General features: G+C 47.5%; 1 protein-coding gene across 5 annotated transcripts in view; it reads right to left on the bottom strand.

The window, feature by feature from the left end:
* Window positions 1-9,295, bottom strand: part of NOX5 (NADPH oxidase 5) — a 45,632-nt gene extending 36,337 nt beyond the window's left edge. For 2 of the 5 annotated variants that reach the window (XR_015252749.1, XM_086711063.1), the window contains exons 1-3: window positions 9,104-9,295; window positions 3,626-3,749; window positions 1,837-1,987 (exon numbers count right to left, since the gene is read on the bottom strand). Coding sequence is in view for 4 of the 5 variants with exons in the window: in XM_086711063.1 (XP_086567189.1) it covers window positions 1,837-1,987; window positions 3,626-3,749; window positions 9,104-9,153 (325 nt within the window). In the remaining variant the exon portion in view is untranslated. The remainder of the gene's footprint in view (window positions 1-1,836; window positions 1,988-3,625; window positions 3,750-9,103) is intronic. The other 3 variants (XM_086711062.1, XM_086711061.1, XM_086711064.1) reach the window with 3 other exon arrangements.
* Between the last annotated feature and the right edge of the window lie 13,028 nt (window positions 9,296-22,323).

The following is a 22,323-nucleotide window of genomic DNA, read 5'->3' as shown; positions in this document are numbered from 1 at the left end:
GAGAGAGAGAGATCAGCGCGAGCAGGGGAGGGGCAGAGAGAGGGGGACAGAGGACTTGAAGCAGGCTCCGTGCCGACAGTAGAGAACCTGTTGTGGCGTCTGAACCCACGAACCGTGAGATCATGACCTGAGCCGAGGTCGAATGCTTAACCGACGGAGCCACCCAGGCGCCCCCACCATGATTATTAATAAGTGATGGAGCTGATTTTGAACTTAGGCAGCCTGACCTCCGAGTCAGAGATCTTAACTCCTAGACTCTGCTGCATGGGCCATACAGTGGAATATGATGTGGCCACAGGAAGTAATGCTGTAACCACACTAAGTTACCACTTAGTAGCCAGGGTGGCTACAATTAGAAAAACAACAACAACAACAACAACAACAACAACAGAAAGTAACGAGTGTGGGCAAGATGTGAACAAACTGGAGCCCTCGTACATGGCTGGTGGGAATGTCATGCGTTACAACCTCTGTGGAAGACTACGGCATTCCTCAAAAGACTAAAAATAGAACCACCATCTCATCCAGCAATTCTACTTCTGGGTCTATGCCCAAAAGGATGGAAAGCAGGGTCTCGAAGACCTATACCCGTATTCATAAGAGCATCATTCACAATAGTCGAGAGGTGGAAGAAACCCAAGGGTCCGCTGATGGATGTATAAACAAAACATGGTCTATCCATACAATGAAATATTGTCCAGCCTTAAAAAAGAATTAAGTCCTGTCACATAGAACAACATGGGTGAACCTTGAAGACATTATGCCTAGTGACATAAGCCAGTCACAGAAGGACAAGTATTCTATGACTCCACTCATATGAAATACCCTAGAATAGTCAAGTTCTTACAGACAGAAAGTAAAAGTGGTTTGCCAGGAGCTGGGGAGGGAGGAATAGAAGCTCGTGAGTGTTTAATGGGTATAGAGTTTGGGATGATGAAAAAGTTGTGAAGATGGGTGGTGGTAATGATCGTTCAACAAGGTGAATGCACTTAATGCTGTTGACCTGACATTTAAAAAATGGTGAAAGTGGGGGCGCCTGGGTGGCTCAGTCAGTTAAGCGTCAGACTTGGGCTCAGGTCATGATCTCACAGATCATGGGTTCGAGCCCCGCGTTTGGGCTCTGTGCTGACAGCTCAGAGCCTGGGGCCTGCTTTGGATTCTGTGTCTCTCTCTGTCTCTGCCCCTCCCCCCTTGCACTCTGTCTCTCTCTCTCTCAAAAATAAATAAAAACATTTTTAAAATGGTGAAAGTGGTAAATTTAATGTTATATATATTCTGCTACAGTAAAAATGATGTTACAAAGCAATACAGTCTTGCATAAACAAGTGTTTATATTGTTTAGTAAGAAAAGGCAGTATGCATAGTATAATCCCATTTTTTAATTTTAAAAATGTGTGTGTGTGTGTGTGTGTGTGAGTGTGTGACAGAGATCAATTAGAAAGCAGTAGAGAAAAATGGGTGATTTTTGCTTTCTTCTTAAAACCATTCTGTATCATCTAAAATGTTCACAGTGGACTTAACGTTCTTATTATAATATGGAAAAAGCAATAAAGCAATTTCTTTTTTCAAACATAGAAAAGAACAAAAGAAAGTTCTGGATTCTGGTGAGTTGAATCAAAGGCATTGGTCTCCTGGGCTAGAATGGCCCCTTCTCGCCACCTTCCACAAAAGGGAGGCAGAGATCAGACAGAGAGACGGGTCGGGGTCACGCCGAGGGAGACAGCCATCAGCCTGGCCTGGAGAAAACAATCCTGTTCTGCCCCAGAGACGCTGAGATGGGTCGATTCCTTTTGTCCCCTCCCACTGAGGCCACCCCCGCCCCCCAAGAGCCCTTACCGTCAACGTCGTACACCTGGAAGAGGAATTTGAGTTTGTCCATGGGGTTGCCGTGGATGAGCAGGGTCAGCGCCTCCAGCAGCTCCTGGAGCGTGATGGTGCCACTTCCATCGGAGTCAAACAGGGCGAAGAATCTCTCGGCAAAGAAGGACTGTGGCCAGAGAAGGACGGGAAAAGGCACAGCGTGGACTCGGGGCCTGCGCTTTGAAGTCGCGTGGTGTGCGCGCACGCATGCGCCGTGGGGTGGTGGGATTCCGGCAGCACTCCGTCCGGTGCGTGGGGTGTGATCGCAGGGTGTGATCTGTCCGCTTGGCCACACTAGGGGGCGGTGTCCATGGCCCATCCTGCCTGCCTAGGGCAAGTTCGGACTCCAGGTGGAAGAACTATTCAGATCCCTGCAGGGAGGATGGACTTGTGTCTGGGCCTCAGGCCCTCTGCCGGCACTGCAGCCTGGTCATTTGTATGGACTGTCTGTCTCCTACCTGCCATCGCCCCCATCAGCCTTGCAGTTCAGACCCCTCAACCTGCAAAAAGGGTCAGACAGAAGGTCCCCTGCAGGCTCCTCCCAGGTCCTGTCTCATCCCCTTGGGGTGAACACGAGGGATGAGTGAACCAGGACTGTCTTGGAGGATGGTGCTTGAACACCTGTATCTCGCCTGTACTAACTGTTTAAGCTGCCGGTAGCCTACACTTCAGGCTTGTTCTTAAGCGCCAATTCACTCACTCTATTCATTCATTCATTCATTCATTCATTCATTCATTCGCAGCCATGTCCCGCACAGCTCCTGCCTGCCGGGCCTGGTAATAGACACTCAACACAGAAATTAAGACACGCTGGGTCAGAGCCCCAGATATACCAAGCGCAGACGCTCCCCTCGGGGCAGGGGGAGGGGTTCGTAGGGTTCAGGTCTCACCTAAAGGGACCGTGAGGAGTTTACAAGCGCCAAGTGGGGGCCAAAGTCGGCTGTAGACAGTCAGCCCTGCCTTGGCTCTCCTCTTTCTTCCCTAGATCACTGGGTAAGACCTCAGTCTCCACCATCTTGAATGGTCTTTATCTTAAGGTATTTTGCAGCCTCCTGTTGAGAGTGTAATGTTCTGCCAGTCTTTTTTTTCCTTCCCCATGTTCACTATATAGAAGGAGGCATGGCATTTAGAGCTCTTAGCAGCATCCCTGCTACCAGCAAGTGAGGGGCCCTCTGGTCCAAACGGGGACATGTAGATGGTCCCTGGCGCGCCCCTATCAAGGACACAGGCCACCACCAGATGCCAGCCCACAAAACAGGTGGGGAGAGGTTGACATTTGCCGGCTCACTCCCCCTGTCTCTCTGTGGATGTCTCCCCAGTCTGCCCGGCATGCAGGCTGTTCCAGGGATGGGCAGAGACCCTATCAACTGGGAGAGGACAGGGGACAGTGTGGGTGTCTCACGGATACAAACCATTGGAAAACATTATTTCTTGGAAGGAGGCTTACGTACACGATAGCATCAACTCTGCCCGTGAGGCCGGTGGAAAATATGAGGCCAAAAATACTTCTTAAGATTTGGCAAGCTGCTGATACCCAACTTCACATGTTGTTTTGAAGACCTCAGGAGGCCGTGGCTACCAAAGGGACGGACGGGCATCGGTAGCAGAGACAGAAACGTCCTCCGATCCTGCTTAGAGGTGGGGCCTTGAGCCCCGAGGACGCCCGGGGAGCGATCTTTCCCTCCTTGTGACGTACTGTGTCCCTGAGAGCCGGATGGCTCTTCCCTTATGAACGCGGGGCCCTACTTCGGGAGCGGACACTTGCCTCTTTCACATTCAAGGCTGTTTTGAATTCTTGCAGGTTGATCTCCCGGTCTTCTCCCGCAATGGTCTCAAACTGGTGTGTCACCCACTGAAGCCACTTGGCGTCCTCCTCGGCACTCATGGTGCTTGAGACAAAGGAGACAGGTTTATGGCCTTGGGGTGGCCAAGGGCTCCGGGTGGTTCCAGGCCCTGTGCCTTCTTCTAACGAGGGCCTCGGGCCTTCCATGGGCTGGATCAGCCTCCCCTGGACTGCTGAGTCCCTGTCTTTCCCTTCCATCTGGCATCAGCCAGCCTGGGCTCGTGTCTCCTTAGGTTTCAGAATGATAGGGTCCCAGTGAGATGGAGTCCAGATTGTGGGCATAAGGTCAGAGAGTAGCACACTCTGGGAATGCCATTAACATGGTGACAATCCTCCCCCACCTCACATTTACACAGCTCTTTAGTGTTTTCCAAATACCTCCCACCCACCACTTCATTTGGTCTCTATCACCATCTGGTCGGTCACGACATTTTATAAGGAGGAAATAGATTCCGAGCAGTTGAGTACTTTAGCAAAATTTATTCAGCCAGTGAGAGAGAGAGAGAGAGAGAGAGAGAGAGAGAGAAAGTGAGCGCTCAAATCCAAGGCTGGCGTGTTTTCCATCATGCCCCAGTGCCTCCACCCTTTGCTTGAATATTTCTAGTACACGCCATGCCAGGACTCAGGCCTCGGGTCTTGACTCTCTGGGTCCAGGGCATATTCTATGATGTTCCAAGGGTATCAGTGGGCAGACACCCTCCCAGATGAGCTAGCTATACAATGACCTGAACAGAGGTTAGTGATAAATGAGGACACCACTTTCTGTGGCATCAGAATCTGACAAACCAGAATTGAGACTGTGACTGAGGATATATAACATCCTGTTGCTATCAACTTCCCTCTGAGAGAATGGCTTTGTCTGTATCCCATGAGTTCAATATAACCTTAAATGATTTAGCTACAATTGATCCTCATTATTTGCAGATTCCGTATTTGTGAATTCGCCTATCTGTTACACTTTACCTGTGACCCCTAAATCAATGCTTGTGGCATTTTTGCAGACATTGTGGACTTGAGCAGAACAGTGATAAACTTGAGCTGCCCAATGTACACGTTCCCAGCTGGGGTTGAACAAAGTAATGCTCTGCCTTCTTGTTTCTTGTTTCAGCTCTCATATTATGAACAAGTGTCCTTCTCATGATCTACTGAGTACTGCAAGGGTTGAATTTTTGTGCTTTTTGTTGGTGATCTTGCTTTGTGTGTTTTTTTTTTTTTTTTTTTTTTGAGAGAGAGAGGTCTCAAGTGAGCAAGGGCGGAGACAGAGAGACAGAGACAGACAGAGAGAGAGAAGTGGGGCTCACCCAACGTGGGGATTGTGTTCACCAGAAGCAGGGTTCGTGCTCACCTGAAGCGTGGGCTCAAGTTCACCTGATGTCAGACTTGAACTCACAAACCGTGAGATCATGACCTGAGCCGAAGTCAGATGCTTAACTCGCTAAGCCACCCAGGTGCCCCATTTTTTTCATTCTTAAAAAAAATTGGGGGGACGTGTGGGTGGCTCAGTCGGTTGAGCATCTGACTTTAGCTCAGGTCATGATCTCCCAGTTTGTGAGTTCAAGCTCCGTGTCGGGCTCTGTGCTGACCACTCAGAGCCTGGAGCCTGCTTTGGATTCTGTGTCTCACTCTCTCTGCCCCTCACCCACTTGTGCTCTATCTCTCAAAAGTAAATAAATGTACAAAAAAATTTAAAAAAACATTTTTTTTTGGATGCCTGGGTGGCTCAGCCGATTAAGTGTCTGACTTTGGCTCAAGTAATGATCTCAAGGTTCATGGGTTCGAGCCCTGCATCGGGCTCTGGGCTGACAGCTCAGAGCCTGGAACCTGCTTCGGATTCTGTGTCTCCCTCTGTCTCTCTGCCCCTCCCCTATTCGTGCTCTCCCTCTCTCTCAAAAATAAATAAAAATTAAAAATAATAATAATAAAAAAAATTTTTAGGGGCGCCTGGATGGCTCAGTCAGTTAAGTGTCTGACTTTGGCTCAGGCTATGATCTCACGGTTTGTGGGTTCGAGCCCAGAGTGGGGCTCTGTGCTGACAGCTTGGAGCCTGAAGCCTGCTTCAGATTGTGTGTCTCCCTTTCTCTGTCTCTGCCCCTACTCTGCTTGTGCATGCACACTCTCTCTCTCAAAAATAAATGAACATAAAAAAAATGCTTAATTTTTTTTTTTTTTCTTACAGGGGACACACAATGTTACATCAGTTTTCAGGTGTATAATGTATCTCTACATGCTATGCTGTGCTCACAGTGAGTGTTAACTACCATCTGTCACCATGTAACATGATTACAATGTCATTGAATACATTCCCTGTGTTGTACCAGGGATTTTGCTCTTTAAAATGGCCCCAAGAGTGATGCTGAAATGCTGGCTAGCACTCCTCAGCACAAAAAGGCTGTGATATGCCTTATGGAAAAAATATGTGTATTAGGTAAGCTTTGTTCAGACATGAGTTTTAGCACTGTAGACTGTGAGTTCTACATTAACAAATCAACAACTTATATTCTTTTTTTTTTTTTTTACATTTTATTTATTTTTGAGAGAGAGTGAGCACAAATGGGGGAGGGGCAGAGCGAAAGGAAGACACAGAATCTGAAGCAGGCTTCAGGCTCTGAGCTGTCAGCACTGAGCTGGACGTGGGGCTCAAACTCACAAACCGTGAGATCATGACCTGAGCCGAAGTTGGATGCTTAACCGACTGAGTCACTCAGGCGCCCCTCAACAACTTACATTCTTAAAGGAGGCTTTAACTACAAGCACACATAAAACAGGGTTATACATTGAGGGGTGCCTGGCTGGCTCAGTTGGTAGAGTGTATGACTTTTTTTTTCTAAGTTTTATTTATTTATTTTTTGAGAGAGAGAGAGAGAGCAGAGGAGGGGCAGAGAGAGAGGGGGGCAGAGGATCTGAAGCAGACTCCAGGCTCTGAGCTGTCAGCACAGAGCCTGACACGGGGCTTGAACCCACGAATCACGTCCCATGTGGGGCTCGAACTCACGAACCATGAGATCATGATCTGAGCCAAAGTCAGACACTTAACCGACTGAGCTACCCAGGCACCCTGGAGTGTGTGACTCTTGATCTGGGGGTCATGAGTTTGAGCTCCACATTGGGTGTAGAGATTATAAATAAGTAAACTTAAAAAAAAAAAAACCCAAGGCTATACATTGATTTTTTGACAAAAACGTTGCACCCAGATGTTAGCAAGGACTTAACCCTGTATTTTCCCTAGGAGCAATGGCTCAGAATTCCCTAATTCATTGTTTTCAATGACTTTATAGGACACAACTGCCATGAATAATGAGAATCAACTGTATTTATATATTAAATTTAAAAATAAACAAGCTAACTTTCACTTAAGGAACTGGGAAAAAAATAAAATACACACACAATAAATAGAAGGATTGACTATTAAGTAGAAAGTCTGAAATTCAGGAACTAGAAAACTGAATAAAGTCAAAATAATAAATTTATTTTGATTAGGGCAATGATTTCACAGATGTATCCCTATGCTAAAAGCTCATCAAACTGTTCGCTTTAACTATGCGGTTTGTGTTTTGTCAATTACGCTTCAACTCAGTGAAAAAAGAAGTTGGGTCTTGGAAAAGCCTGAATAGAAAAACACGATTAAAGAAAAAAAAGTGAAAGAAATACATTAATATTGAGAAGGGCAATAAAAATGGAGGTGCTACAGAAATGGAAGAGTATTGTGTGTAGACTGTTGGTGAATTCAGGGAAATGAATCGATTTCAAGAAGTAACAACCTGAACAGACCAAAAATCATTCAAGAAAGGAGAAAGGCAGTGAAATGTTAACCCTTTACAATAATATCAGGCCCAGCTTGTTGTTACAGCTGAGTCCTATCCAATCTTCAAAGAATAAGTCCAATGCCAAATCATCTCAGACGGTAAAAAACAATGGTAAGACTCCCAATTTACTTTACAAAGCCACCATTACCCAATCCCGATGAAGATAGCATACAAAAAAGCAAGCAAGCAAGCAAGCAAGATAGATGGATAGATAGAAAATTCTAGACAAATGTAACTTGTAGAGATGCAAAACTCCAACTAAAATACAACCAAGCTAAACCCTGGGGTTTACTTAAAAAATAATAGGGGCGCCTGGGTGGCTCAGTCCGTTGAGCGTCCAACTTCAGCTCAGGTCATGACCTCACAGTTCGTAGGTTCGAGCCCCATTTCGGGCTCTGTGCTGACAGCTCAGAGCCTGGAGCCTGATTCAGTTTCTATATCTTCCTCTCTCTCTCTCTGCCCCTCCCCTTCTCACACTCTGTCAATCTCTCTCTCAAAAAAATAAACATTAAAAATTTTTTTTTAAAAATAATCCACCTGTATCACGAAGGACTTTTCCCAGAAATACAAGGATAGTTCACTGTTAAGTAATCTATGAAGTGCCCTCTGCTGGCTAGTAGTGCAGTATGGGAGGAGTAGTGATTCCCAAACTGTGATACATGCCTGTCAGAAACAGGGAGGGCTTTGCTAAGATGCCCATTCTGACTCACCAACTTCGGCGCGGAGGGGCTGGGAATCCGCACATGTAACCAAGCACCCTGGAAGTTTGCGACCCACAGTGAGTGGTCTAGGCTCACACCTGGAGAACTGCTGCCCTGAAGGTTAAAGCCCCACTTACTTCACCTCTCGGGACCTAGAGGAAGGCATTCCACAAAGCAGAGAGAATTCTGGAAAACAGGCTGCATTGCATGCAGGTGCTAACCCAGGGAGGGTGGGGATGGGTTTCTGATGTTCACCAGCCCCTTCTCAGAAATATGAGTGTTTTGGGCCTGCAGAATGAGAAGAAATTCTGGGAGGCTGGTGGAGAAGAGGCTGGAACAGCTGGCAGGAAGGAAGGAGGGAGGGCATGGGGGAGAAAAGAAGGAGACAGAAGTCCTCGACAACGAGCGAGGAATCCAGATTTCACAGCTCCAGGGGAACAGTATGCTCACCAGAGGCCAGAATTTTCCTCAGGAGACCAGGATTTTGGGTCCGGGCTTGCTTGGCCCTAACTGAATAATAACTGGCCCCATGCACTCTAGTTTCCTCATCTGTAAAACGTGACAAGCATTCTTCCAACAGGAGCTGCCGCAGGGATCACACGAGGTGCCATTTGGGAAAGTGCAACTGGCAAACACTGTACAAATGCCAGATATCGTCGTTAGTCTGACGATGACGATGCCTGATTTTACAGATGTGAAAACAGGCACCAGAGAGGACTGGTGACTTGCCCAAGATTGCACAGCTTGCTAATGACCAGGCAAGACCAGGCTCGGGTCTCCTCACTTCTGTCCCGGGCAGACAGTCATCCTTTGTAGCTTACCCCATCTCCAAAGGCAAAGAACCCTTGCCTTTCCCTTGTCGCTGGCATGGAAAGCTAGACAAATGAGCCACTTACCCTCTGCAACTTTCAAGGTCTGGTTGGGCTGGGTCTCCCCGTGTGCTCATCCTTTCTCCTGTTTTCTAGACCACAGGTCCCAGAGAGGCTGTGGTCTGTATGGCAGCCTGCATCGAGGAACCCACAGTTCACTTCTCTCCAGCTCCTCCTCTTCCTGAGTCTTCTAAAGCCCTGCTCACACCCACAGCCCCTCGGTCACCCACGTGCTGGCCACTGGCCAACTTGCTCCTGAGAAATTCCAACAAGGAGCCTATTGCGAGGGTGGGGCAAGGATTTATCTGGAAAGATGTTGGCTGTCTTCCATCTGGCCCGATATCTTGCATTTCCCCTCCCTCAAGGAGATCAATAGGTAGGAGATCTAGAAATGCACCATGCAATAATAATAATAATAAATCACCAATAAGTCAGAGTAGGCTCTACTCAACACCTAATGAGCCAACTGAGACTTCATTGATCCCAATAGCATTGATTACCAACAGAAATGTTGAAGTACTCACTCTGAGCCATGCAGTGTGCTAAGGACTATATACACAGCATTCAGGTAAATATATAACACAGTCCTGTCTGGTGGGCATTATCATCATTAAGCCACTGAAGAGGAAAGTGGGGCTCTGAGATGTGAAATAACATGTCCAGATGGCGTGGCAGGCAGGCATTCAACCATGGTAGGCTAACTCCGGAGACTGTGTTTTTATTTTAATGTTTATTTATTTTTGAGGGAGGGGAGGGGGAGAGGGGCAGAGAGACAGAGACACAGAATCTGAACCAGGCTCCAGGCTCTGAGCAGTCAGCACAGAGCCCAACACAGGGCTCCAACTCTCGAGCTGTGAGATTGTGGACCTGAGCCGAGGTTGGAAGCTGAACCTTCTGAGCCCCCCAGGCGCCCGTGGAGACTGTATTTAACTACCCAGGGAGCAAAGCTCAGTCCCAAAGTACTGAGTAAAAACATATTGGAACAGTCCTGTGAAGAGGTTGCCAGTTCAAGGGACCTGGGGAGGGAGGGAGGTCTGTGAGCTCTATTTGCTAAAAACCTAAGAGAGATTATACAAACACAAAGCCATGCCACAACTAAAATTTGAAGTGCTTTTTACTTTTAGTCCTGCCTGGCAAGAGATCAGCTGAGGCTGAACATCTGTGGCAGATTAGGACCCCTGACTGGTGATTTTAGAGGTCTCTGGTTAATTTCCAAAATGAGGGCAATAATAATTGTTTGGTTTATTTATTGTGAGAGACAGAGAGCAGGAGAGGGGCAGAGAGAGAAAGGGGAGGGAGAATCCCCATCATGCTCCGCGTTGGCAGTGGACGCTCGGCTAGAACTCACGAACTAGGAGATCATGAGGGGGAAATCAAGAGGCGGACACTTAACCAACTGAGCCACCTAGGTGCCCCAAGGAACGTGTAGTTTACGTTAAATCTCCTTACAGCTTGCAGCCCATTGATAGACACCTGAAACATACAGAACGTGACCTTCCTCCAGGAACTCATGGCTGCCTTAGTGCCTTAATATTTATGTCTGATATTATTAAAGACTAAAAGTAACTTTAGTTACTTAACAGCAGCTAGCTTCTCAAGATCCTGAAAGCCCTGCTTCCAAATTCCTTAGAGACTTATGCTCTCTCCAACCCCCCCAATTAAAAAGTATATAATCAGTCACTCCTCACAATCCCAGCACGGCTCCTTCTGCCCACGGGTCCCGTCCCAGTGCCATAATAAAATCACCTTTTTGCACCAAAAACATCTCAAGAATTCTTTCTTAGCCATTCTTTCATGAACCCCAAACTTCCAAATTTCATAATTTCATCACCATGATCTTGGTTTAGGCTTCATGTGCTTTCCTTTGACTCAGGATTAGAAAGACCTTCAAGGTCATAGAGCTTAACCAACCTTTTTTTAGCTTAAGTCTCTCTTCCGTCATTCCCGAACCACACTTGGTGTTCGTCAGCCCTGACTTTGCACACCCCCAGTCACAGGGGGATCACTTGCTTGGGAAGCAGCAAATGGGGGGCTATTTTGAGTATTCAAATAGTGTTCCTCTGTTCTAGAGTGAAGAGAGAAATAGAAACTTCCATTAAGTGACTTTAGAAACTATGTGTAGGAAATGGAAAATTCTTTTGAAGAAATAGGCAAAGCAGTTAGTATGAATTATGCTTTCAGGTGGTAACCAGTTAGGGAAGAAAAGGAGGACTAAGAAGAGGTGAGACAGAGCTGCCCCTGTCCTGGCGTCACTGTGATTACCCGTGGATGATTCTCTGTCTACTCTCACTGCACTCTGAGCTCCTAAAGGCAAGGACTCTGGCTCATTAATTTTGAATTTTTTTAATGTTTATTTATTTGTGAGACAGAGACAGAGCATGAACGGGGGAGGGACCGAGAGAGAAGGAGACACAGAATCCAAAGCAGGCTCCGGGCTCTGAGCTGTCAGCACGGAGCCTGACACGGAGCTCGAACCCACAAACCGTGAGATCATGACCTGAGCTGAAGTCAGATGGTTAACCGACTGGGTCACCCAGGCGCCCCTTTGGCTCATTAATTTTGAATCCCAGGAAACTAGCACAGTGCCCAACACATGGTGGGCACTCCAGGTGTATTTGTGGAATGAATAAACCTGCCTCAATTTGACAAGTATTTATGAAATACCATGTGCCATGCACCGTCTGGGTCTACAGAGATGAGTAAAAGAATCCAGCACGGTAAAGGCAGATACAGAAGGGCCAAGAAGAGAGTATCAGGAGGACTCCCCAGTGGAAGTGACTGACCTGAGATGGGTTTTAGAGTATGAATAGGAGTTTGCCAGCTGGAGAACAAAAAGGACATTCCGAGCAGCTGGAAGATCGAACACAGAGGCACGAAGACGGAAATGCATACTGTGTTCAGGAAGCCAGAAGCAGTGCAGGTATAACTAAACAGCGACATGGGGAAGGACGAGCTTGAAAACGGACCCAGAGCCAGGAGCAGGAGTCAGATCATGAAGGGTCTTGTACGAGGCAAGCTAAAGAGCTAGGACCCTACCCTGGGATGTGGGGTGCCTGTAAAAAATATAACGCAATGGAGCAATGTGATCCGATACTTGCCAACGTTCTGGCACATAAAAGTCTAATTTATATCCTAGTATCTGGGCAAAATGCAAATTTTTAAAGGGATGATAATAAACATTGTGAAATGTATTTTTAAACATGCCTTCCTTTTCACAAACATTTGGGGAGGATAGACTTTTTTCCCTGGTTACGTTTTTGCATGATCACAAAAATGATAAACATTAATTATAGGAAAAAAATACATAAAAGCACACACACACACACAGATTTAAAAAAATCACTGTAAACCCACCCACCCAGGTAAAGTCTCTGCTACAATGAAGGGTTCCTTTCTAGTCACATTCAGAAGATAGCCCAACATGGGATTCAGAGTGGAATAGTTTCTGAGGAACCCATTTGTATGAGCTGGTTTGCCTTTTGAAAGGTGAAATGGAATGGGATGGCTTAGGACATGGGGTTTTACCCCATGGGGTTTTACAATGGAGCTGGGAGGCCATTAAGGAGGTGGGCCTGCACACTTCACCAGGTAGACCGTGACCTTCTGAACCGGGCCAAACCACAAATATTCTAAGGATCCAGCCTGAACACCTGCAACTTGCTACACAAAGAGACTTTGCTTAACGATAGCCCTAGCAACCAATTAGATTCAGCCAACACTGGTTTTCTGCCACCAACAGAAATTCTTTGTAAACAACTTATACAAGCATTCCCTTTTGTCTTTAAAAGCCCTTGACTTGTGTTCCCTGGGAGGGCACCCTTTGGGTCACTGCCTACCTCTGTTTCCCTGAATTGCAATTCTGAGAGCACAAATATATGCTTTTGTTTTATTTTATTATTTATTTTAGCGAGTTGGCTCAAATATTTTGTTTGGTATTTTATTTTAGCGCAGCCTCTTTTCTGAGCCGACAACCTTGTGGGAAAGGCTTGGGGTGGCACCTGGGAAGAGGAGGAGGAAAGCATGGGTCTGTTCTACCCTTGACCTCTGGTCTGAGCTCTCGGAAAGCAGATCAGATGCTCTTCCCGCTTTTGCAGGGAATGCAGGTGGCCCGGGTACGGTGTGGGCTCAGGGAGTCTTGAAGTTTCAGAGGACCTCAGTGGCTGAGCAGTGGAGGAGATGGCCTCAAATGGCTGGCTGGTGGTGGACAGCTCCGGGAGCACCAGGGTGGCAGGGATTTGAGCAGGCTGGCTTGTGAGCACAAGCGACAGCAAAGGCCCACAGGAGAAACCCCTGGGGGAAGTTGGAAGTCGAGTAGGGAGGCCAAGATCCACAGTGAGAAAAAGGTGGGCATGAAAGCTAATGTGACTTCCTTCATACCCACAAGCTGGGGTCAGAAAAGTCAGAAGATGCAACTTGGGGCTCCTGGTTAAGGTGGCCCGAAGTCAGCGCCTGGAGGACCCCTCGTCTATACCACACACAAAGCAATGACAGATAAAATACTTTAAAAAATGTAAAAGACCGGCTGCTCTCAAAAATAGGATAAATATCCCTGTCGGCCAGAGATGAAACAGAAACACACGATGGCTGTAAAATGGAATCTCTCGTCTCGCTCGCCTCTGGGAGCAGAGGCTTCTAAGAACTCTGCTCCTGGGGTAGGATGCGAGTCTCCCGACTGATGGATCAGGGCTGAAAACAGCTGTGACCAACCATTGCCTGGGATTGACTTATTTTGTACTTGGGAGAAAAAGAGGAGTTGACATTGTCTCCTCACCCAGACCTGGACAGGCCAATGCCTGTTTGGTGACTGCACTCCCAGTGTCCTCAGATCTCCATGGATGGGAGCTCTGGGCCACCAGGGTAAAACCAGTATTGAATTGGGGAGGAGGGGAAGGCAGAAAGCTGGATGGAAGCAACAGTGAAACGTCTAGAGGAAGACTGAGCATGAACACACACACACACACACACACACACACACACACACACGGCATTCAAGATGAGCCAACAAGCTAGGATTCCAAAAGTCCCCAAAAGAATGAATGCTAAGAAGGCAGCCAATCAAACCAATAACAGGGAGAATTCATTCTGTAAGTTGTGAAAATCATAGACTTTAAGCCTATGTAGATTCCTTGAAGAGAGAAAAGAAAGAAAAACACCCATTAGAAAAAAGAAATAAAGGGGCGCCTGGGCGGAGCAGTCGGTTAAGCGCCCGACTTCAGCCAGGTCACGATCTCGCGGTCCGGGAGTCCGAGCCCCGCGTCAGGCTCTGGGCTGATGGCTCAGAGCCTGGAGCCTGTTTCCAATTCTGTGTCTCCCTCTCTCTCTGCCCCTCCCCCGTTCATGCTCTGTCTCTCTCTGTCCGAAAAATAAATAAACGTTGAAAAAAAAAAAAAGAAAAAAGAAATAAAGAAATAAAAAATGGACAGAAGGGAAACCAGTTTCAGCCGGTGTGAAGAAAACCCAGCTAGACATAGGGAGAATGACATGGGTATTACAATTCAATAAATAGGATAATGTTTTTAAACTAGACCTAGTTGAAGAGGGAATATACAATCCCTAAGATAGCATGGAATCATTCATTTGTCATACTTCTATAGCTTTTTTTCACTTACCAACATATTCTAAGCATTTCTCATTATTGGCAGATATGAAAGTGTCCAAATGTTGTAAGCTAGTGTTCAATGTCTAGACATTTGATTTTTCCATATATATTCCATTACTGTAAACAAGTTTCTGAGAAATCTTGTGATTAATCTTTGCCCAAGTTTTCAATGGTTTCTCTCCATTCCCCAAAAAGGGATTGCTGAGGGTAAAAGGAATAAACTTTACAAAGCCTTTTGATGAAGCCAAAGAGCCAAATTGCTTCCCCCAAACCTTGGGCCAGTTTTCTCTCCCACCTATGTTTTATTTTTTTATTATTAAAATTTTTTTTTAATGTTTATTTTTGAGAGACAGACTGTGCGTGGGGGAGGGGCAGGGAGAGAGGGGCAGAGAGAGAGGGAGACACAGAATCGGAAGCAGGTTCCAGGCTCTGAGCTGTCAGCACGGCTCGAATTCACAGACCTCAAGATCATGACCTGAGCCGAAGTCGGGATGCTTAGTTGACTGAGCCACCCAGACACCCCTCCCACCCATGTTTTAAGAGAATGCCTACTTCACCAAATACTTGTGAATAATAGGGATTATTCTTTAAAATTCTTGTCAACCACTGGGGCACTTGGGTGGCTCAGTCAGTAAGCATCTGAATTTGGCTCAGGTCATGATCTCAGGGTTCATGAGTTTGAGCCCCGCGTGGGGCTCTGTGCTGACAGCTCGGAGCCTGGAGTCAGTTTCAGATTCTGTGTCTCTGTCTCTTTCTGCCCCTCCTCCACTCATGCTCTGTCTCTTTCTGTCTCTCAAAAATAAATAAACTTAAAAATAAAACTTGTCAATCAGGCAAAAAAATGATACCTTACAGGTTTTGTTTGCCTTTGTCTGATTAGTGAAGAAGTGAAACGTCATCATGGAAGGAAAAGTTGTAAAATGCTCTTTTTCTTATCTTTTTTCTTTTTTCTCAGATGAATTGGCACATATATTACCATAGAAGGGACATGAGCTTCTTTTTTATAGTCATGTTCCCAACTGGTGGGTTTTTTTGTTTTTTTGGGGTTTTTTTTGGGGGGGAATAAAGTACCTTTTTTTCCCTACTTTTTTTTTTTTTTTTTTTTTCAAAGGCAATGACATGTTTTCATTCTATCCCTATGGCAGATAGCTGATTTTTGGGCCTGATTTTGAGTCTCGAGTCTGTAGCCCATAGATACTTCCCTGCTTGCTGGAGGATGGAGACACTGCTATGGCATTTCCTCTGCCAGGGAAAGTCAGGGAAGGCCGCTGAGATGTGGACAGAGGGCAGGGGAGACCGTGGGTCACTGGCCTGTGCTCCTCTGGGTGGCTAGTCTGCCACCTGTGTCCTGGAGCCCGAATCTCCTTACCCCCTCGAGGTCTCCGGCTATTGCCCAATTTCTCCTTAATAGCAAAACTTCCTGAACGAGTTGCCTATACTCAGTCTCTACTTCCTCATTTCCTTTTTTTTTTGGAGAGGGTGGGAACCCACTCCAATCAGACTTCTATCCCAAAAGAAGCCTTTCTTAATGAGATTACCAATAACCTGCCCATGGCTATGCCCAGGGGTTATTCTCAGTCCTTAGCAGCCTTCAGTGAAGGTGAGGGCGCCCTTTCCTTTTTCAACCTCGCTCTTCATTTGACTTCCAGGATCTCGTCCTCTCCTGGTGTCCTTTCTAACTCACTGTCTCCTTCTCGGTTTCCTGCTATTGGTACATACTGTCCTTTCATCTGACTTTGAAAGTTGGGCTCAGTCCTCAGACCTCTTTTCTTTTCTCTATAGGTTAGCTTCCTGCTAAGTGCATCTAGCTGTATGGTTTTTAAGTGCCTGCTCCGTGTCTCCACTTAGATGTCAACGTGCATCTCAGACCGAACGCCTCCCAAATTGGACTCGCGGTGTCCTTAACTCTGAGTCACCTGGCGTGAATGATCTCAGTGAATGATCCCCTCTCCATTTTACCTAGCTTTTCTGACGATAAACAACGGAGTATTCATCTACTCTTTTCTTCCACACACTGGACATCCAACCCACAAGCAAATTGCTTCTACATTGGAAATAGATCCAGAATCTGACTGCCTCTCTGCGGCCATCACCCCAGCCAAAGCCACCATCACCACTCACCTGGACGACTCTCACAGCCTCATTCACCTCCCTGTTCCACCCCTGTTTTCTACTCAGCCGCCCTGGAGATTCTGTTCAAATGTAAGTTAGATGAAATCACTCCCTTGTTTAAAGTCTTCGCGTGGTTTCTCGTCCTGCAAGGCCCCCCTGTTGTCCCTCCATGACATGGCCTCATGACCTGGTGCCCTCATCTTGGGCTCTCCCCCTCACTCACTCAACTCCAGCTACACTGGCCTCCTCAGTATTTCTTTCTTTTTTTGTAATGTTTATTTATTTATTTTGAGAGATTTTGAGGAGGGGGGGCGGGTAGAGAGAATCCCAAGCAGGCTCCATGTTCAGCACAGAGCCTGATACAAGGTTCTATCTCACAAACCTGAGATCATAACCTGAGCTAAAATCAAGAGTCAGGTACTTACCTGACTGAGCCACCCAGACACCCCCTCAGTATTTTTTGATCATACCAGGCACATTTCTGCCCCAGGGCCTTTGCACTGACTATCGCCTCTACCTGGAACACTCTTCTCCCAGACATCTACCTGGCTAACTGCCTCACATCCTTCAAGCTTTTGCTTCCCTCACACCTTCTCAGTGGAAGTCTACCCAGAGCACCCTATTTTAAATTGGGTGTCACCTTACCCCAAACTGCTAATTCTCATCGCTCTGCTCTCTTCTTTCCACAGCATGTATTATTTTCTAACATACTATACAAAAATATACTTCCTTATGTTTGTTTTTTGTCTGCCTTCCCCCCAACTAGAATGTAAGCTCCAGGAGGGTGAGGACTTATCTGTTTTATTAGCAAATGAATCTAGAGACTAGCACAGTACCTGGGCTGTGAGTACCCTGTAGAGGAATCTCCCCACTCCAGCTGACCATTCCCAATGCCCCACTCTGGTTCTAAGGAGGGTCAGCAGGAACTGAGGGCCACCCAGCTCCAGGCATTAGTAAGGAGAAGTGGCCCCTCCGCCCAGCCTGCTAACTCTCTGCATGGCCTGGAAGAGCCACCTCCTCTCCAGGACTCAAGTCTCTCATCTGCTCAATGGACACTTTTTTTTTCCTGTGCTCCCTAAATCAGGACATAGTGTAAGAGTGGGTACGGAAATGCGTATTTTAAAGCCAAAACAAGTTGACCTCATTATGCAACTCACATCTGGGAGAAAGGCTCACAAGGCTCTGTTTACAGACCATTTGCTGAGGATAATGCTCCTCCTGGAAGCCTGTCCCCCAGATTGGCACCCCTGGGGTCAAAAAAAATATATGCAGAAGTTCATTTCCTGCTGCTGTAAGTAGGGTTCATTCCACTGTGACGTGAAATATATATGGTGTATCCTTCCCAACTCCTCCCCTTGATCTTTCCATGGAAAAACAGGGCAGTTAAGGTCACCTAACACCATTCCAGAAAGTTCTGTTATGATTTTGACTGATATATACAATTTCAGAGGGTATTTCATAGGGTATGATTTCACCAGCTTTTCTTAGCTCCTTTGTAGGACCTGGAAGGCTGGGACAGGTCTTCCTTCTCTTTATCCCCCGCAGGGCTCGGCCCGCAGGAGCAGCTCCACCAGGGGTTGCTGATTTGGTCCCTGTCGGTCTGTTGGGCCCCTGCCTTGCTGTCCCGCAGTTTGAGGAAAACGTGGAAAGAGCAAATACTGCCCCTGGACCGGCAGCTTTTGCAGGGACCCCCGGGATCGTGGGGGGCATTAGCATTAGCAGTCCACATCTCAGACTGCAACATGTTTGTGCAAACATTTCCCAGGAAGTCCCAATAAGACCCCAGTGGCATAGACACTCTGAGCCTCTGTCAAACAGACAAACTAAGGGGCAGAGCCCGGACCAGGATGCTCTGAGGCCCGCCAGTCCTGCCCGGGCTTCCTTCCCTCTCGGCAGAGATGTATCCTCGGCTGGGTGCTGAGTGTGCCTTGCTCGCTTGCCACGCGGAGCCCTTACAGGAACTGCCTCTCTTCTGGGCAAGCCCCTGGAGCTCTCCGCCCCACAAACTGCAAACCAGGCTCATCTGTCAAGGCCCGGCCCAACTTTGGCCTCCTGGAGACCCTGACTGCTGTCCCTAGCCCTGAGTGTCCTGTGTTCCTGCAGCCCTTACTGGCTGCACCACAAACTTGGCCTGAACACGTGCTGTCTTGCAACATCTCATACCATTGCTTTGTATGGTAATTTAGTCCTTGGGTCATAATTTCCCTTTGTGTGTGTGTGTGTGTGTGTGTGTGTGTGTACCTCTTCTCTTCCCCACTAGCCCATCAGCTCTAGAGAGGCGGAAACCATCTCCATTCATTGTTTATTTCATTCATCCATTCCTTCAAGAGGTAAACTGGTGATCAAGGGAGACACGGTTCCTGCCCTCACAGAGCTTTTATTCCCTATTTATTCCTTATATCCCCACACAACTCAATATAATCCAGCTATACAACCAGCAGGCAAGAGTTCATGGGGACAGCCTCTAGCCGGCGAGTTCCAGCACCGTGTGTCCCTTTGGTCTGGTCAAAGCTAAGCAGGAAGGACCACAGAGACAGGGTCTGTGTGGGGCACCTTCTAGGTGACAACCCCAGAAAGGAATTCCTTCTGGGTCCTGCTCCGGGGATACTTTGGGGGCCCACCCATAAAAGGGTCAAAGCCCTCAGGCCCTGAAGAGGCCTTAAGGCTCACCAAGGGAACATTTCTTGGCATAGAGGGGGAAACCGAGGCACCTAGAGGTCTGTAGTCGCTCTCCTAGCCCAGTGGTCTTCTCCGAGGATCCCACCGAGGTAGGGTTTCCTGCTGAAGAGAAGGACTCGTTTTGCTGTCTGGCAGTTGAGAGCAATTCTGGTGCACAGGAGTGTGTGGGTGGAAAGAGACCCCCCGAAGGCTAAGCTCTCGGTAGTGGGGCTCTGTCCGCTCTGCCCACCATTCTCCGTGCTTGGGAGGATTAGATCAAACGCCTGGCCCAGAACAGACACTCAATTCGTTTTCACTCATTCAGAAGACCATTTTGATTATTTTCAACCAAGTTCCTGAAAAAGAACCCTAGTTGGTCTTCTTGAAGCAGAAAGAGCTGAGTGCCACGTGACCTCAACTGCCGCCCCAGGGGTCTCGGTCCTGATGCTCCAGCTCACCCTACCACCCACAAAATGGGCGCTTTGGGTCCACCCCTTGATGTCTGAGGCCAACACGCTCCTTTCCCTATTCCTTGTTTTCTTTGCCTGTTAAAAAGGGGCTGCTCAGCCCTGCCGCCGTGAGGTTGTCGGACTCTGCTGAGATGCCACCACGAATACACTTCTCTGCAGGTGGCACTGGATCATGCTGGCTCCTGTCCCCCGTTGCTTCTCCTCCTGGAGGAGTCTGTTGTCTAGAGAGAGTGTGCAGGGTTCCAAGGCTGGGTGAGGGCCTCTTCTCCTTGGCCACCCCCACCACCCCCTCCCAGCCGCCTTCAGAAACACACGCGGCCAGAGCTAACAGCTGCTGCCCCCACTGTTCAGCTCAGATGACAAGTGTGAGGCACACTCCCATCGGTAAAAGAAGGCAATGGGCGGGCAGGGGTTTTTGTGGGGACCCCTTCCCCCTCCTTCCTCCTTGCTTTATGAGCTTGGAGAAGTCTAGAGACTTACAGAAATTATGTCTGCATACAGCCTTGGAGATGACGTATTCCAGTGGCTTCCAAACACTTAATATTAATTTTTAGCTCCTTGGGTCATGTTTTAACTGACCTCAGTAAAAAAAAAAATGCATACAGATTTTTTTTCTATGAAAGATCTAGTACAACCTTTCCTTTCTAGAAGGGGAAGGTGAGGCCCAGCCCGAGGAGTGGGTGTGGCTTCCTAGAGGTAACTCGGGAGTTGATGTGGCTGGGACTAGATCCCTGGTCCCCTAACACAGCATTCTTTCCAGTAGCCTTAACACTGAGGAGGTGCCTGCAAAACTGAGGCTTGTCTCAGCATTGAGAAGGAGGAGGGAGACAGGATGGGGTACTTGCAGCTTACATGAGAAAAGAATCTTCAGCTAATCCAGGAACTCTGCAGATGTGTATCTTAATCCGGTTCCCTAAGAATTGGTTCTTGGAATAAGGCTAGCAGCTGTAAACTCAGACTTTTTATCGGAAGAAATAAAAATATTATTCTTTCCTTTTGTCATTAAGAGGTTTTGTTAAGAGCCACTAGGCTTTGGGAAGGCCAGAGGAAGGAAGCGTGGGCTCAGATGTTAGACTTTGGAGAATGCCTATCCCTGGTTCCCACCGTGAATTGTGGCCTGAGATCTTCACCAAAGCTGACTTGCCTTGACTTCCCCTCTGCCCCCCCGCTTCCCCCTTGCCTCATTTCTCTACCTTGCCTTGTCCTTCCTTTTGTCCCTTCTCTTGTGTTCCTTTAACCCTTTAATTTGCACCCATAGGAACCACAGCGTGAATGGCAAGGCCTTACTCTAAGGCAATGGCCCAGCCTGTGCCCAGAATGCTGGTTCCACAAGAGAAGCAATGGAGCAACTGGTGATTCGGGGTATATTGGCATATTACAGGCTCCGTGTTGACCAAACATGTCCTAGCCAATGACAAGAGGGCATTGCCTCTCTCCAGACTCAGAGTTCACCTGAACCTGCTCCTTAAATCCTGGAGATGTGGAAGGGTTGGGGTCGTGGCAGCATAGGATAGTTCGGGAAGACTCTAGATAGAGTCAGGCCCTTGGTTTAAGCACCAAACATATGATAGCTCTCCTCCTCATTTCTTTACCTGGTAAACTCTTTTTTTTTTTTTTTTAATGTTTATTTATTTTTGAGAGAGAGACAGAGACAGAGCGTGAGTCGGGAGGGGCAGGGAGAGGGAGACACAGAATTGGAAGCAGGCTCCAGGCTCTGAGCTGTCAGCACAGAGCCCGATGCGGGGCTCGAACCCACGAACTGCGAGATCATGACCTGAGCTGAAGTCGGACGCTTCACCAACTAAGCCACCCAGGTTCCCATAAAGGTGCTTTTAGATGAGAAACATTTGTCTTCAGAGAAGGTACACCGTGCAGCACAGAGCACAGAATACAGAGTCCTCCTAAAATAACACTGCTGACTCACTCACACACTAGTGCTACTAGAGGCATCTTTTGAACACTTGGGACCCAGATTGGTGTGAGGATGCTGCTGTCCCAGGGGGGGAGGGGGTGTCCAAGCCCCCTGCACACAGGCCAGGCCTATATGTTGTGTCACCAGGAGCAATGGCTGCCATGGAAACTAGAGGCTACAGACCCCCTTTTCAGACTGCTAAATCCTGAGGGGGAGCTTTTGCAAACCCCGGGGAGAGGAGAAAGCAAGGATATGACAATACGGAACTTTTGTTCAACCTTGCTTAAGGAGAGTCCAAATGGGATTTAACTTCCTTTTAACAAAAGCCAGGCATGAAGAAAAATAAATAAATAAACGAGGCATGCATGCATGCACATAATGAAAACTGGAACAGCACGAGAGAGTAGACAAGGGAAAAGGAGCCCCCCTCCCTCCTCAGCCCCTGGTCTCAGTTTCCAGGGGTGAGAGCATTCGTGGTGTTATGTTTGTGGACTTG

This window comes from Puma concolor, chromosome B3 (assembly GCF_028749965.1).
Source record: "Puma concolor isolate L17-30 chromosome B3, mPumCon1.1.hap2, whole genome shotgun sequence".
NCBI classification, from domain to species: Eukaryota; Metazoa; Chordata; class Mammalia; order Carnivora; family Felidae; genus Puma; species Puma concolor.
This window is presented reverse-complemented; position numbering and strand designations above follow the sequence as displayed.